We start from the raw sequence: 18,004 nt of genomic DNA, 5'->3' as shown, positions 1-18,004 counted from the left end.
TCGGCCCGGGGACACCCCGCATTTCAGAGGGGACACCCCGAAGCATGGATGGACGGTGAACACTTTTTTTCCATGTGGGGAATCCCTTGTTATAAATCCGACTCGTCTCTGAGAATCTGCCCCGGAGCTGTGACCAATACTGTGGAGCCTCGGCCGTCAGTGTCTGAACAGCAAATAAAAACCTGATTCGGAGAGTGCTCCCTTCTTCCTCAAATGATCAAAGCTCCTGTTGCCTCACATGTTGCTATTCTGAGTCACCTGCACCCCACGGCTTCCCTGCGCCACACCCCGTGGGGATCTGCATCCAAGCCCACAGGAGAAGCTGGGCCACCTGGTAGCTAACGCACGTAGTCTTTGGCCAGGGTTTGCGTGCGAGCCTCTGTTTCTAGTTCGATTAAAACTACCTCAAGCACACACCATACGCCCCAGACCCGGAGCCAGACCCGGAGTCAGCGCTGCCCCGCAGCCCCCCGCTGGGGCGCGGCCTCCGTTCTCACCAGGACGGGCCTTCCCTGCGCTCTGGGCTCCCCGAGCCGCCCGCCGGGAGGTCGCTCAGGACGCCCGAGCTGTGGGTGCGCAGCCCCGAAGCCTTCTCTGCCCGGGGAGCTAGGACTCCCCTTCCTCGTTCTACCGGCAGGCAACACGCAGCAGGGGAGGGGCGGGACGGGCATCCCTGCCCGCTCGGCCTCCCTTCTAGGATTCCCAGGGCGCCACGGCCCGACATCCTCTGTGGCTGCCAACGGAGGTCTGCTCAGCTCCTAAGACGGGGCCTGCCTCAGGGTGCTGCTCACTTGTCTCCTTTGTCTTAGCAAGAGAGGCCGCGGGTTCATGTGACCTGCTTTTACACGTCCTGCGGCCGCTGGGAGGATGCAAATCCATCAGGCATTTTGATCTTCTGAGGATTCTATTTTTCTCCCTTCCACAATAAAACTTTGCAAATAATTTCCTAGTCCTAAACTATGAAACTCTCAGTGGAGTTTGTTTTTTCTTAGTGAGCAACGTGAATGAACCAACTGGTGCCTAAATGTCTTCGTGGGGCAAAGTCCGCCATCCCATACACCCTGGCGACATCTGGGGCCCCGGTGGGCTCGGGGGACGAGGATGCGTGCAGGTAGTGAGGGCCAGGTTGCCAGAGGAGAGCAGCCAGGCTCCTGGGCAGCCGGCGCTGCTCTGTGGTGACCTCCGACTCGCCCTAGGCGGTGGCGATGGAAGGAAGGCCCACTCACCAACCTTCACAACTGTGTGCACGTGCCATTAATAGCTTCTTAAGTTCACAAAAAGTGAACGTTATAAAATACCACTATTCTGAAGTTCTGAAGAATTATGAATCTATGTATGAAATTGGTTAAAGTCTGTTTATATTCAGAGTAGGAAAAGAAACAATTAAACATTAAATTATTAATTCTTTCTGATTTCCACTATGAAAATAATAACTTTTAATTATTAAATAAAAGCTCTACAATTTGATTAACTGTATGAGCCAAAGCAAGCATTGGCTGAGTGTGGGGACCTGCCTGCGAGAAACAAAGCATGGGGAGTCAAACCTACTCATGACATTGATTTTCATATTTACCAGTCTGGACTACTAGTGGCCCATAACGAAGACTGTGTTAAAATAAGATCAACTGACTGCCTTCGAGTACAACGGAAATGTCACCGTATAATTCATGACATTATCATTTTACTCTGCTAAAGTATTCACTGTGCTTGATCTATCATCGCAATGATGTGAATATGAGAAGGGGAATAACTTTGAAAGGAACAAATGATGGGCTAATAAACGATAGAGATTTTATTCTAAAAACAGAGAGCTTAACAATCTATCAGCGAATACCGGTCAGCTGAAGAGGTCCTCTCTGGCACCTTGAAGGCAAGATATGAACCTGAAAATACGGCTGATCGTAAGGGCAGGCAGCCAATCCCAGTGCACGCACTGCACCCTTAACATACACGGGAATTTAGAGGGTACGCAGACAATCGGATTGTCTTTTATGAAAAACAAAATGCATTTGGAAGCTCTCCGAGTCCCATTTATAGAAACAAGGAAAAGACATTGCAGAAACGAAGGGAAATACGAATGTATCTCAGTGTGCTTTCGGTTTCTTTGTAAATTAAAGAGCACCTGGTAAGAAGTGCTCCGGACCAATGGTATTTTGTCCATTGTAATGGACTATGTTTATCAGTATTAAAAATTAGCGGGTGGCTATAATTTTACTTGCCGTTTATGACTAACTGTGATTGCTATTGCTGTGAGATCATAGCTCCGGCTCTATGTTCCAGGAGATTCGCCAATTTCTCAGTTTAGAACGGAACTTTCCTATTTACGGTTCTAATGTGTGATAGCCTGTGTGGCTATGGCACAAAAGAACATGTATTCTAATTAGACTGCAGGAACCTAGAGCACGATGGGAAATATTTTAGTGTGGATAAAACTTTTTTCTTTTGGTAATGTGGAAAAAACAACGTAATGCAACAGATCGTCTCTAACTTTATCATCAGAATCACGTGGCGGGCTTGTTAATCTACAGATTGCTGGGCCCCACTAGGGTTTCTGATTCGGAAGTCTGGGGTGGGACATGATAATTTGCATGCTGGTGATGATAGGTCAGGGATGACACCGAGAACCACTGAGTATACGTGTGTGTGTCATACGTGCACATACGTATCTAAACATAATATATGTGCCGATACACAACACACATATATGGGCACATACATATATATAAATGGCATATGTATCCCATTTGGTGAATGGCACTAAAATGGAAGCGACGGTCGTCTTTTTAAAAAAATAGCTGAATCTCAATAGCTTAGAGTTTTGTTTTTAGGCAGAAGGTAGGATCTGTCTCAATTTTAAGACATAGCTATACTCGGGGCAAATTTTGTGTTTCCACTAGAATTTACAAAGTGTGAAAAACCATGTTAAATATAATATGATTTTAAAGCCCCTACTCGCTAAATATAATATGTATGTTGTCAGCCTTTTCTTTTGAAGAGCAAAAGTTAAAACGGCCTCGCTTAAGGGATGTGACACCTGTTGGTAGCTGGCATGGTCCCCAACACTCAAACTGATCGTTTCTGACTTACAGAGAAGATGGGGCGTGCTTCCAAAGGAAGCCAGGCAGTGACGACGTTACTTTCACGTCAGGATAGAACAAAAGAATGGAAACTCTCCTTATGCTGTGGGCAAATACAATTCAAAAGCCCTCAGGATGATAGGTGATCCTAATAAATATGAAGGAACTGTATTAGGAGAAAACATTTCTATAATCAAGAACATTAGTACCAGATTACTGTGGACCTACTACAATCGGGTAAATGTGCTCAAGGCTTTATGGACATTATCTTAAAATGTGATTACTCGATAAAATATTTGTATTAGTGCAGAAAAATTAAAATACACTTAATGACCTAACTGAAAATGTAAGTGAACAGTAGCCTATGGTTTGCCGAGGGTGATGATTTTAAAGTACTTACATCCGTTCAGTTGCATCAAATACAATTTCCTTGTATGTCAATATCTAGCCATTATTCTTCGTAGCTTGGTGGCAATTCACATCTAAACACATTTTGTTTACCTTCACAATCTTGATGAGCGTCTTCAGTTGGTAAATATGAAGCTGAAGGTCTAATCTATCAGCCAACCAGACACAAATGACTTTCATGGAACTGCTGTACCATTGCTGGAAAGAAGGATGGGGGCAGAGGGGAGGAGAACAAAACAGAAAACAGCCTCTGCAGTATTCATGTAACAGATTCGGTAATGAGGGGGTAATGACACACTCTGGAATGACCACAGATCAGCACTTGAAGTCAATAATGCTATAATTTCCTGTTAACAGAATTGTATGTTTTGCTAGAAAATCTGCTAAGTTGACCTAGGCTGTTCTCTACATGAATTAACATGAGTCTTTCAGCTGTAACATATTCATGGGAAACCGTGTTTCTGCACTTGCAGCCTAGCGGCCTGCTTTGTAATCTCTAGGTAACAATGGGCGCTAAATACACGTTATGGGACTGAAGGGGCTCCCCCACAGCAGGAAGAAGCAGGTGAATTATTTTCAAAGGGAAATTTCTCATTAGCCTCTATGTTATGTAAAAACCAGAGAGCAGACGCCTTATGCCCTGACGCACGCTGTCAGTACCTAGAAATGACATTTTACGGCAGCGATGGTAAAGCCTTGCCAGGGCTTACGAGCCAGGGATCCCCAATCACGCCCTCATCTACTATCTGTTAAGTATCTGCCAAGCTGTTTTAAAACCACCCAAGATAAAGATTTGAGACCTTAGGAAGGAATGTTGTCAGGACGGAATTGCTGTGTCTGCAAGAATCAGAAAGAAGAGGTCAGTTGACTAAGTCACGAAAGGAAAGGATTTGTTTCAGTTTGCTAGTGTTTTCGGAAGGTTCGTATTTTTTCCTCTCCATGACCACTCTCTTGAGGGGAAAACCAAAATTATTCTGTAATGTAATTTCCCGCTCCTAAATAACGTCAATCGGTATAGTAAAAGCAGACATTTTGCTTTTGTTTCATTTTAAAGGCAATCTGCTACTCATAGTGACAGAGCTAGGTTCAGGTAATACTGTAAAAATAATAATGCTGCTCATTCAGATAACCGTGAGAAATAGCAAAGTCCATCCAGCACTAAGGAAATGACGAGAGTTTTTGAAAGAGAAGGGACAGACACAGGGTACGGATGTAGGGTGACCCCACAGATCATGTATGTGTGGTGCATGTGTGCTTAGGTATTCAAATACAGAAAAAAGACCTTAAAAAATACTTTTTTTTTTCCCATGACAAAATAGTAAATTCAATTTCCAAGAGAAATCTTATGTGATGCGAGTAAGTCTGAAATTCATCTGGCCTTGTATTTATTATTAACATTGTTCTGATAAAATTTCGTGTAAGAAATGGTATTTTAAGCATGAATTAAACCTGAATCCGTTTCACTAGACTTATTTCTATTAATTTGTTAGTACACTGAACATACATGCATAAAATAAGCTAATTAAAATGAATAACTGATTTGCTAAATATTCTGATACCACACGGACAAATGAGAACTCCAGGTTTTTAAAATGTGAGATAGGTTATGATTTTAAAAAAATGTTATCCACGTGCCCACTTTTGCTCTTTCCTAATGATGGCTTTTTAAATTTTCTGGATATCATAAAAGTATCAGAAATAAGTTTTACAAAATAAGACACACTCCTAAATTCTTAAAAAAAAAAAAAAAGGTGCAAATGGATTCAGTACCTCAGCTGACACAGTGATTTCTAATAGTATTTAAACCCTAAACTTCCTTATTTCAGATTACTTATAGCCTCAACCTCTTGAGTTCTATTTTAATACAGGTAAACACTCCTGGGTATTGCTGATGGTGAGTAGGAGTATATACTAAATTAAGACCCTCACCCCTACACCAGTTTCCAGGTAATTTGGAAGCTAAAATGTAGTCACAACAGCTATGATTTTTGAATTATATGAAGTCCTTCTGCAAGAGACAACGTTTTGTAGGGGAGAACAAACTATGAAATATGGAGTCTAGCGTAACGTACCAGTTAATCTGTTAGACTGTGAAGTTATCATATCCATGGTAAATTGTATAAATTTGAGGGAAATGAAAATACTTTCTTAAAATTACTCCATAAACATCTTTATGCTTTTAAAAAAATCTAACACGATTTAAAATTAACTCATTTTTCCCATTACACATAAATGATACTCATGATTAAGTGATAATCAAAAGGACATCTAATGTAACAGAAATTTATTATTAATAGAACTACTTTAACACAATGGCAAAATCATAACTTTAGAGAAAAATATGTTGGGAATAAAATGATTGGAAGTTAACTATAAAGACAGAGAAGAAAAGAGGACCTTTGTGAAGTAAAAGGCTTCAGCTACTTTACCATCATCTTACTTTTAAAGGCAACCAGTGACTCGATAAGGAAAATTCTTTAAGAGAGATTGTTCTTTTCGGATAAAAATGCGTATTTTTCGGTTCCCAAGTCAAAGGATTTTGACGATTTTCGGCTAAATCAAGCAATCGGGAGAAAGCAGTACTTTAGCTCAGTTTCTGTGGCTTCTAACAGCAAGCTAACGACAACAACAAAACCCAGGAGGACTGCTGCTTTCTCGCATCTGGTGAAAGAGACACTCGCACACACTCCAAGCAAACAAATAAGCAAACAAACGAAACCAGCAGCCAGAGGTCCCCAGCACGCTCCTATTTCTGGTGCGGGGACTGACACGTTCCCCTTTTGGGTGCTGCAATATGGGTGGGTCCCGGGTTGTCGTCCTGACAAAAAAGTCCAAAGGTAGGTCAGCTGCCTCTTCCCCCACCCCAGACCACGCCAAGCCCTCAGTACAAAGAAAGAAGGAAAACAAAAAACATTCAGAAAGGGTGAATGTGCAGTAAAGTCTGAATGTTGGCAAGTGTCCTTTCGTTTTGGAAAAGTTCATTTTAGAAAACATTGGGCTGACTATTCACTTTTCCCTTCGGGGGATGACAAGCAGTGCTGCCGCTGCACCGAAGCCGTGGGCATGGCATTACCGCTTCATTCTTCGCTTTGCTCTACTTAGGAATAAAGCAGTAAGTGTATATTCTACGGTGTGGTGGTGCCTTTTTTTTTTTTTTTTTTTTTCCACATCAATCCGTGACAGCAGCCTACCGCTTTAACAAAAAAAATATGGGTTTTTTTTTTTTTTCTTTTTGTGGTTCATTCAACTCCTGTAAGGGCATGCATTACTCACTTCATTTTCTTGAGATATTTCTTTTAAAGCAAAAAGAAAAGAAAAGGAAAGGCTAGGGTTGACTCTGTGAGACCCCTGTATTTATTCACACTTATTGTGCATGACTGTAGACTGGTAAATCATATTAGCAGCCCGTCTCCCCATCAAGCTGCTACTTGCTTTCCAGCCCTGGGAAGGTTCAACAAATCAACAGGAGCACGGAAAACAGAACATCAGTCTAATCTAGTGTTTAAGGTGAAGTTTTCAAACCCAATCTAAGAAGATCTTTAGAGCAAGCAACAAGCTGAAGGGCTCAGAAGGTGGTATTGACAATGAAAGAGTGTTGAAATATTGAGAAGCGCAGCACTTGTGCATTTTTAATAACAAGAAGGTCAACAAGGACATAGCTCCCTCAGTGCCAGGAGTTGCCACTGACTATGGAAATTGCCACACCAGGGCTAGAAACGCTTGCAGTTCATCAGCTTTCTTAAACAGTTCATCAGCTTTCTTAAACACCCTGAACCCCCTCAGTGGACCTTTAGTCTTGAATTAACAAACCAAAGCAATGAAAGAGGGTGCAGTCTGAATGGCTGGCATTGATCCCCAACTGTGTCCGCACTGCTACGGGCCCTGAAAAACTCTCTCCATTGTCAATAGAATTGACAAACCTCGCCTCCTAAATAGTGCAGCTGAGCCGCGGGATCCGCGCAGCTGTAAAGGGCCCTGCTCCGGGCGGCCGCTAACAATGGAACAAGCATGAGCTCTTTGTCAGTCCCAGACTCGGCAATTTTCTAACAAGGATTAAAGTTGTTTCTCCGCGGTGCCGCTGAAAAGAGATTTAGCAACATACCGTGCTTTCTTCATGCAAGTTAAAGAGAAGTAGTTAAGGAATTTCATTATTCTGTTGGCTAGGGGAAATATAAAACAAATATATTAAATATGCACAACTCCCTCTTCTGCCCGATTCATAACGTCTCGAGGGTGATTCGGTTAAATGGAACACGTACTGCTTGGACACAGGCGCTCCGCGTTTATTTGGGGAATTTTATTTTTAAGAAAGTCCAGCGGCTGGCCACCTGGAACGAGGTCTCAATACATGCTGATGCACAATGCCTTTAGGGCTCTGTGGCCCATACCCCGCAATCCGAATCACCCGACCACATAGGGCTCGCAGATCACGGCGGCTTCAAGCAAGTCATTTGTCAGAATGTGGCTTCTGGTGACAACGGCGACGAGGAAAGAGCCGCTTTGCTGGAACAAATCGGTGACGAATTTTCTGCTTAAGCGTTTAGCTTTTTATTGATTAGGAGTCGGTCCGGCTAGCTGATATATTTTCATTCTTCTCCAGCTATGCTGCCTCCGTAGGTGAACGACAGGAAAACGCACCCCCCGACCCCCGTGGGCGCTGGGGCCCAGCAGGTGCAGGTGTGCGGCCCTCTCCTGGGGGGCAGGCTGGGCACCCGCAGCACCGCGCCCAGGTGAGCTGCCGCCCGAGAGGTCACCCCGGGAAATGGCACCTTTTGAGGGCTACGCGGCCTGGATAAAAGAACGGATAATATTTTCGAGATGCTGAAGGTCTTCGAAAGTCTGGCAAACACAAGCCGTTCTCCAGGCCCGCTCTGCGGCTCCGGGAGGCTACGGGTCGGGAACCCGGGGCGCTCGGGCCCACAGCTCGGGCCGCGCGTCTCTCCTCTGTCACCGATGGGCAGGTGCCGTGGGGCCGACCTCCCCCAAGCGCCCCTCCGCCGCCGGCCTCGCCGATCACGGCCCAGGGCGCCCGGCCCGGCCCCAGCACGGCCGCCTTGTTTGGGACACGGACCCGCGGGGAAGGCCAAATGATCGCGCTCTGCCTTCTGCGTGGTCCTTCAACACGGCTTTATCTTCAAAGACAAAAAATGTGCAAGTTTAGAGTTCCAGAAGTGTCCATTACCTGTTGTTTTTGTCTGTTTTCAGCTTACTCATTTTGGCCTTTTGATGAAGCACAAACATAAAAATAAAACCACGAAGACTCACGAGCAATGAAGGAGATTTCTAAAGAACCGGCAGGTGCAGTCACTCATGTCTGGTATTTTCACGGATCCTGATGATAAAGGCATCCGGTCTATTTTTTCAGTCCTCCCTGGGAAATGTAAGTATCTCAGTTAAAATTTCATTGAATTCTTCCAGCGACCTTCGGGAGACGGTTATCATCGTGGCCGAACTGCACCCGTGGAAACTGAGCTTGTACGGGTGGAAACCCGAGGTCAGACTGAACGTGTTATTCGGGTTTATACAATAAGTGGCATTTTATGTTTTACCTGATTTATATACACATAGTTTATATCTTATATCCATGCTTCAGAGTGTGGACTCATGACAGCCTGGGTTAGGCCATCTCCTTCTAGAAACCATTCCGTCCTGCCAGTCAAGTCTCTGATTCTTGAAGGCAGTTCGCTGCCTCCAGCAGACAACCAAGAAGACAACCTCCTCCGTTCTTGGGGGTCCCTGAGAGTCGTCACGACAGCGGACCGTGAAGTAACCAGGACGTGCTCGTTCATTATTCCAAAGAAGTCCACCACATTTCCTTGCAAAGTTAAAATGATCTACATTTCCAAAGACCTCTTTTCTGCTCTACCTCATTAATCCCAAGTTCCCTTCATTCCCAAATGTCCTGGAAGTACACTATTAAGCCAGTCGACCCTTCCCGACACTCCACACAAAGGCACTAAAATCAAGACTGTTCTCGGGGCGCTTGGGTGGCTCAGGAGCTGAGCACCTGGATTTAGCCCAGCTCATGATCTTGGGCCGTGACACCCAGTCCCGCGTGGGGCGCCGCGCTCAGCACAGACTCTGCTTAAGACCCCTCTCCCTCTGCCTCTGTCCCTGCTCATGCTCCCTCTCGAAGATAGATAAATCTTTAAAATCAAGTCAAATTAATACTGTTCTTTATTATTATTATCAACTAGGTAATACCTCTGTCATTTTGTTCTGGGGGTCTTTTCCTGGGGTTAAAATGACTATAAAGTGGGGACACGGAGAGGGGGGGCTCAGTGATCTGCCTTCTACCCAGGGCGTGACCCCAGGGTCCTGGATCGAGTCCCACGTTGGGCTCCCCGTAGGGAGCCTGCTACTCCCTCTGCCTGGGTCTCTGCCTCTGTCTCTCTCATGAATAAATAAATAAAATCTTAAAAGAGATAAAGATTACGAAGTGAAAATTTCAGATGATCAGTTGTTCCCCTCTCTCCTACTTCATGACAAATGATGGGACACATGCTGGTTTGACTAATGTTTTGTGACCAAAATGACTGATCATGATGATTGGTTTGGCCCAGCTGTCAATCCAGTTATGCTGTTGTAGACACCAGTTTGGGGCGCATTGCCACTGCACAGCTCGTGTGGGCACCGTGACACTTTCACCTGGCTGAATGACTCATTTTGAATACTATGTATAAAATTTTGGTCAAGGGCAGCCCAGGTGGCTCAGCAGTTTAGCACCACCTTCAGCCCAGGGTGTGATCCTGGAGTCCCCGGATTGAGTTCTGTGTCGGGCTCCCTGCATGGAGCCTGCTTCTCCCTCTGCCTCTGTCTCTGTCTCTCTCTCTCTGTGTCTCTCATGAATAAATAAATTAAATCTTTAAAAAATTTTTGGTCAATATTGCATTTAAATCCATACGGTCAGATCTGGATAAAATAAACTGGACGTCTGGCATGGCTACTGAGCGGCATGGTCGGAGAGAAGATCTAGGCCTGAGACTTAACTATAAGCAGGCCTTTCTGCTTCCATTTCCTTATAAAAATGGAAAACAATCATTCCGGAGTTACTTTCTGAGAGTGTTGTGGGGACGGGACCAGCCAGCCATCGTTCTGCCTGCAGCCCACGGGCCACTCCCAGGGAACCCATCTCTGCCAGCCCAGCGAGCTGCTGCTCTGCTGGATGTTGGGTTTCTCTAAATCTAGGGCTTCTGGGCACGTCGATCCCTCTGCCTGGACGTCTATCCCGACCACCGGTTCCTGGGCCTCATCTCTGGGAACCGTGGAGACTCCTTTCCCTCATTATTTCTGCCGGGAAGCCTGTGCTACCTCTCGCTGACCAGGCGCAATCGGGTGCTCACACATTCCCTGCTCCTCAAGCCCCGACATGGATATAAATATCTAACGACGTCCTGCAGAGCTGCCACGGTGGCCACGGGTGAGCACGGGGAGCGGCAAAGCCTCCCTCGTCCTGCTGCCTCCGGGCCTCAGCAGGCCGGCCTGCAGCCCACGTTGCCTACCCGCCAAAGAACCCAAGGCGCTTCGGTATTTGGGGCTAGAGGGTGTACATGTGTAACAGTGACCGTGCAGCCTCTGCACCGACAGACGACAGAAGCGTCGGAGCCAGGGCGTTGACTTCATCCATGCGTCTCAGTAACAGAAAACTAACGGAATGGATGTGAGAGCCGTAGGCATCGCCCAGAAGTCAACGACTGCGTTGGGCTAAAGAAGGGGAACGTAAGGCTAACAGCGGGCTCTAAGTGTGACAGTCTGACTTCATTCGAGTGATGACGCAGACAGAGGAGGAAGCCCCACGAGTGCGTCCATGCTGAGTGTCCACGAGCACAGCCTTACACGGAAGGCGACCGTGCTGCACGCTCGGCCGGGCCTAGGGCCTGTGGGCCCATCGCCAGGTCGTACCTGGGGCTGGGCCCGTGTGGGGTGCGGCCAAGGCTGCCCGTGCACTTTCACCACCAAGGGATGTGTCTTGGGCGAACTCTAGGCCTGTCGGCTCTGTGAGCTACGAGTGTTTAAATAAACGTAGAAAAGTACCAGTGCTGTGGCCTAGTTGACGTCAGCCTGAGGGAGCAGGGAAGCCTCTTGGGAGGCGACGTCAGCCCGGCTTCCAGCACTGCCCCCACCGCAGGGTCACCGCTTGGTACCGCGAACGGGGAGGCGCAGACCTTCACTGGCCCCCACGCCGGCAGGTTTCCAACCTTCCCCTGGAAAGAGACACTGAGTGAGCGAGCGTCGTGGTCACCGGCCTCTCCCGACGGGGGCTGCACTCCGGCCCGTCTGCTCCGTCCACGAAGCCTCCAGCCTACGCTTCGGCGGGAGGTGCTCTCGCCAGTAGACCCGCTGGCCCAGGAGGCGGGCTCCGCGGCGCCAGGGCTGGGGGCTCCTCTAGCGTCGCCACGGGGCAGGGCCGGCAGGAACATCGGCCGCACGAACACCAGCTCCCGTTTCGTCTTGGTCGCCGGGAGAGACGCTGGCCCCGCGGCCAAACCAAGCCAAGGCCTCGCCGGCTTCCCGCTCCTCCCGCGCCGGGGACTGTGCGCTGCAGCTCTGGGGCCCTCGGCGGGCGGGCGGACACCGCAGTCGGCGCACGGGCAGTGGGGGCGGGGCGAGGGGCTCCGCGGCCTTGTCCGGCGGAGGGAGGGACGCGCCCGGGGAGTCCTGCGGGGCGTGAAAGCTCGCGGCCCACTCGGCCCACTCGGCCCACAGCCCCAGCTGGCGGAGGGCGCAGAGGGGGGTTCCGGAGCCGGTCCCATGGGGAGGGGGTAGGAAAGGGGAGCAGGAAGCGGGGCGGCAGGGGCGGGACGTGGCCCAGGGAGTCCTGTGCGCTGCATGAAAGCTCGCGGCCCACAGCCCCTGCTGGCGGAGGGCGCCGATGGGGAGTTCTGAAGCTGGTCCCACGGGGAAGGGGAGTAAGGGGGGGGAAGCAGAGGTGGGGAGGGGCGGCGGCAAGGATGGGCCACGGCCCAGGGAGTCCTGTGGCCCAGGGAGTCCTGTGCGCTGCATGAAAGCTCGCGGCCCACTGCGGCCCACAGCCCCTGCTGGCGGAGGGCGCTGATGGGGAGTTCTGAAGCCGGTCCCATGGGGAAGGGGAGTGTGTGTGGGGGGGAAGCAGGGGTGGAGAGGGGCAGCGGCAGGGACGGGCTGCGGCCTGGGGAGTCCTGCGGCCGCATGAAAGCTCGCGGCCCACAGCCCCAGCTGGTGGAGCTGCGCAGAGGGGAGTTCCGAGGCCGGTCCCAAGGGGCCAGAGGCGGGACGTGGGTGGGACATGGAGGGAGACCCACAGGGGTTACTCGCTGAGGTGCAGACAAGCCACAGCTGGGGGCGGGGAGAGGAGGAGGGCAGCCACAGGGTGGGGGGGATGGGCACGGGGGGCAGTGGGGGGCCTCGAGCGGCTGCCCGGGCGGTCAGGGGCGGTGGCCGCCGTGGCCGCCCCAGGGCCGGGAGTCTGGGCCCCGGTCTCCAGCAGCAAGGCGCCCGGCCAGCCCAGTCCAGGCGGGCGAGGTCACCGCGGAGAGGCCGCTCAGCCCACGAAGTCAGGTTCCCAGATGATCTTAAATGTGGAAGCAGCATGAAATCAACGGAAAACAGCTTTGAAAACGCTCAAGGTGCGGCTTGTAACCGTTTTAGCCATCTTTTATAAAACCGGTTAAGAGAATATTCTTCTTCCTTCGAGAACTATGAAGTCATTGTTGTCGGCTTGGGTGAACGAATGCAAACGCACGCTCAACACATTTGGTGTCTAGAAAAATTTCTCGATGAAAATCAAAGTTTTGTCATCTTCCACTGATCAAAGACAATTTCACCATCGCTAAGAGGGTTTAGGTGATCAACCACAATTTCCACAATTTTTTTTCCTCTTCAAGTAAAAACCTCAGATCAGTTCACATGTGAGATTTTTTTTTCTCTTCCTTTTCTTTCTTTTCTTTTCTTTTCTTTCTTTTTTTTTTTTTTTAATTCTGAGCACAATTAAAGGTGAGTTAAGGCTCTGGTGGAAATCTAAAGAGCATCGGCAAATCTGAGCACTGCTCAGCTTTTGAATTGCTTTTCTACTTCTCAGTTCTTTTAAATGGTTTTCTATGGCAGGGACATTTTTCTTAATTAGTCACAGCTAATTAGTGTTCTGGCATAGACAAGTAATCAGAAATGTCAGAGCTGCAAGGCTACATCTCCCTAATCCTTTGATAATAATTTAGCCTCCTGGGAGGGCCCCAAGCTGCGGTAAGTAGTGACTGACAATAAGGCAAAATTAGGTGGGCAGCAGACCATTAGGATAGAAAAATAAAAAGCACTACCCCATCCTGCTGAGCACCATCAGGCAACTGACTGCACTGCCAGATGAGGTGCCTGTTTAAGCCTGTGTTGTTAATTAGCTGATTCTAACAGACCTGCCACATATGTCCAGGTGCCTCATGCAAAGATGTGTATTTCTGGGAATGTGCCAAATGACAATTGTGTTTCACGATCACATTTCAAGAATAGAAGTAAGAAGTCCACATATTTCTTGGGAGATTCTTTTGAATTATCAAAGAAATCAGATCAACACGCTACACTACATTTTCTTGCTGAGCTTCTTTTAGGCAATTAGGCACGCGCATCTCAAGTTTCTCAGGTCTTAATTCACCAACAGCTTAGATTCAAATGAAGGCCCTTGGCTGCTCCAAGCTGCGTCTGGACTTGCCAAAGCTATTTTGGCACCTACTGTACATCAAAAGTAGATCCCTTTATAAATTCTTATACTTACAAATAATAACATTAAAATAAGGTTATTAACAAAAACAAACCAGACAGCTGTACTCCAGAGGAGAGGCTGTAAAAAAGAAACAAACTTTGAGGGGGGTGGGGAATGTAGCTACGGAGCAAGCTCTGTATGGCCTCTACTAAGGTAGAAAAGGCAATCTGCACAACAGGTTTGGCTGTGACTATCTTGAGAGAGGTCAAACGACTTCAGTAGGAGTCCAAATACTGTAGGTAAGACAAACCAGAAATACAATCAAGAAAACCAAAACCACCTGGGGGACAGTGCATCACGGCAGCTAAATAACACGGTGCTGAAAGTTACACACACGACACACAGATCAAAGTTTTCATCTGCGTCAAGTACAGTGAGGTGCTGGGCGCCCAACATGGGCAGGTTCTAGAGCCTCCAGTAGGTCGCTGAACGTACATCATCCGTCCCTTTCTATTGATGAAACGGGAAAATAATGACTGTTGTTGACATTTAACCTTGAGTGTTGGCAGGAAAATCATGGCGGGGCCTAATCGTCCAAGAGTTCATGTCTGGATTTCAATTCTTTTTTATAGAGAGACAACGTCAAAGTGAAAATCCTCTGTATGGGAATCTAGACGAATTTATGTGGCTCATGCAACAACTTCCTGGTCATTTGAAAGTAAAAGATTATTAAAAAAGGGGAAAACTGCTATGTGTGAGTTGACATCCACATGCAAGAGACTGTATCTATAATGTCGCGGAATTATGAGAAATGCAAGAGGACAAAGGAGTCTCCACTCGCAGTGGGCGGCGGCCTGCATCCGCAGGAGAGGCGGATTACACATGAGGAAATTCCTCCGGAGGGAAGGACTGAACCCGGAGACAGGGAGCTCTACACACACCTGCGAGGGCCCGGGAAGAAGGTGGGATGAGGCAGCCGCTCCCAGCCAGGCTCTGTTGTTTCACTTACTCTTGTGAAATCAACAGGATAATAAGCCGAATTTTTAAATAAGGTCAAGGACAGTAGCGTTGACTTTAACTGGGGATGGATAAATGCCTGCGTTGCGAGGCTCGGGCCCTGGTGCAAAACCCTGTGCTCCAAAATCTGAGAATCTCCGCCCTTCCGTATCTGGGAGGCCAGAGTCGGCTGGCGCACACACGGAAAGGGAGTTTTATTTTGAGAGACATATTCTCTTGTGATGGGTTCAGGTTTTTGTTTTCTTTGCGTGTTACCGTATCTTACAATGGCTACTGGACTCATTTATATAGTTTAGGTCCATTTTAGTTAAAATGTTTAACTTAGAGTTTCTTTCCTCAAAAGAATTCTTTTCCAGGGAAGTCCTGAGAAATGAATCCTTTGTAAAACACTATTTAGGTGAATATAACTGATTAACTATCATTTAAAGAATTACTTTTAGGTTTACAAGGCATCACAACGTTTTAAAAAAAATCTCGTTGAAACTCTTCAACAATTACATATTTAATCAGCTTATATCACAAGAGAACGTTTAATCTGCATGATTTACCAGTTAAACACCGCACCTCGACGTGTCCTCAGCAACACGAGAGCTGAAACGAAATGGTTTTAAAGGGCCCGGGGCAGGGCGATGCCCATCAGTGCGGAGGCCCGCAGGTAGGTGGGTTCGGCGTGCGTGCTTGGCCAGAGGCACAGCTTGGCCGGCCCCTGATACTCGCGGGCACTAGGGAACGACTGCGGGGCCACGGCTGCAGCCGGGAGCCACCTCCCCCCGGACCCGGAGCTCCAAGCTCTGGAGCCCTACCCAGCCTGTCCCCTCCCTCGGGCACCCGTGGCTTCGCCAAGTGTCCTGAGGCCCCAGCGGGTGGGAAGAAAACACCAGAGTGGACGTTAAAGATGCAATTTAAGAATTAGAAAATCTTTGCCAAACTGCCGGAGCGGGACTAGACAAGTGGTAGGTGGTTTTGATTTGATAGAACCTTAGAAACGGTCGCTGATGGGTAAGAGGGAACCCAGCCTGCGGTGCGAGAGCCTGCGGACCTGCAGAAAGACCCCCTGGTGAACCCTCTGGCTACGGGACAGCTTCCTTGGGGTTTCTCTTACCCAGATAAGACATATTTTTCCAAACTGAAAAATGTGAATTTAACATATAGACTTTAAACTTAGCATGTATAACACTGACCACTCACTCGAGAGGATGGGTGGTCTCTGTTTAGAATGTTCTGGTCGCTCAGACTCAGCACGGATACGGAGTAGACGAGTTCCAACTGACTTTCTGAATTTGGGGCTCGGTGCCCTGGTGGCAGATACACGGAGTGTCATACAGCACAGCCATATTTTCGTATAGGATCTCCTTGCTACTTTATCTACTGCACTTTGTACTGCTCCTTGGGGGGACATCCTGCTTTCACCGCCACGACAACCTTACGACTGGCCACTCTGGGGTGCGAGACTCAGCATCCAACCAGCCCGCTGATTTTGGTCGTCACTCACAGCTAAAATTAAAACTCGTTTAATTTCGTTGGTTTAAAATCTGGAAGCTATTTCAGAAACCAGCTGAAATCCTAGACCAGTTTTTTCAGTTTATATGTGATGACTCTGCTGCATTTTGAGCAGGCGACAAAGCTTCTCAGAATCCACCCTGACAGTCGGCAGTGGAGCCGAGGCTGGGACTCAGGGTCGTGGACTCCTGGCCCGGCCCTCTTCCCCCAGGACTGCTTTACCACTTCAGATTTTGTAAGTTGAAAGCATGATAGAGGCAGCACAGACTTTGAACCTGAGGCACAATTTCAAAGTCTGATTCAACAAGTCGCTTGTCTTCCTCAAGTGGGAGATTTCTTAACCCTGAAAATAAGGACAAATGGGGACGATGGCATCTGGCTGAGCTGGCTGGAAACGAGTGAAGTGCCCAGCCACCTCCTGGTACAAGCAGGCGCCCTGGGACAGCTAGGGCTGGGATTGCTCCTGCGATAATTTGAGAGAATTAGGGATATACCTTAAAACAAACTCAGTTCCTTTTAGGAACAACATGAATCTGCCATCGTTTATTTAGACTTAAAAAAAAAAATTCTGTTATGCAAACAATGTTTTAGAAATTTTACCACTTACAGAATGGAGAATATCTTGGTTATTTGTCCTAATATTAACTTTGTTGATCTTGCAAGAGTACTTCTGGCTTTACTGTTTCAAGACCTAATGTAAAAGTGTAGGATTATCTTCTTTAGGACCTTGAAGAGAATACATATTTTAATCATCCTTCTCTTTAAGATTTTGAAGATAAGGAGCAAAAACACTGTTGTCCATGGAGGCCAGGACAGTAATAATAGCAGCGTGAGACGTTCAGGAGACTGGGTCATGGCCCGTGGCTGCACGGGCTGTGTATGGACGACTGTAGGAGGTGTCCCCAAACAATGGACACAAATCTAGGGCGATGGTCATTATGTGTCTGTAGGCACTGCTACAGTTATTCAAATGGAACCTAAAGTATTTCAGTACACATACCAGGGACAATTAAGACGCTTAAATGATCAAAAGTTTTTGAGGACAGAAACACCACAAGGAACTACTACTGTCAGGGAAAGTTTCATAAAGTTTTTAGTAGTTTTTCCCATGCGTGGAGCGTCATGCAGAAAAGGATTATTTAGTAAGACACTCAAGTGTTGAAGTGTTGGTACTGGAGGCAGGACGACTACGTGCCTTCAGAGTAACTTTTATGTAAAAACGTTGCAATTTGCGGCATTTCCAAAACTAAGCGAAATCTCGACCGGGTTAAAAGCATATCCTTCTTGAGGAAGGATGCTCTCACACAGCAGGACCAGAACCTCGATCCCCTTT

General features: G+C 47.7%; 1 protein-coding gene across 15 annotated transcripts in view; it reads right to left on the bottom strand.

The window, feature by feature from the left end:
• CADPS2 (calcium dependent secretion activator 2) overlaps positions 1-18,004 on the bottom strand; it is a 454,201-nt gene that overhangs the window by 2,556 nt on the left and 433,641 nt on the right. For 12 of the 15 annotated variants that reach the window (XM_072783288.1, XM_072783294.1, XM_072783296.1 and 9 more), the window contains one exon: positions 3,579-3,683. The exons of 1 other annotated variant lie outside the window; for it this stretch is intronic. In XM_072783288.1, the coding sequence (XP_072639389.1) occupies positions 3,579-3,683 (105 nt within the window). Of the gene's footprint in view, positions 1-3,578; positions 3,684-6,604; positions 8,857-18,004 lie in introns of those variants that run through there. 2 more of the 15 variants (XR_012010532.1, XM_072783286.1) reach the window with 2 other exon arrangements.

Source organism: Canis lupus, chromosome 18 (genome assembly GCF_048164855.1).
Source record: "Canis lupus baileyi chromosome 18, mCanLup2.hap1, whole genome shotgun sequence".
Lineage (NCBI taxonomy): Eukaryota > Metazoa > Chordata > Mammalia > Carnivora > Canidae > Canis > Canis lupus.
The sequence above is the reverse complement of the archived record's forward strand: the minus strand, read 5'-3'. Positions and strand labels throughout refer to the sequence as shown.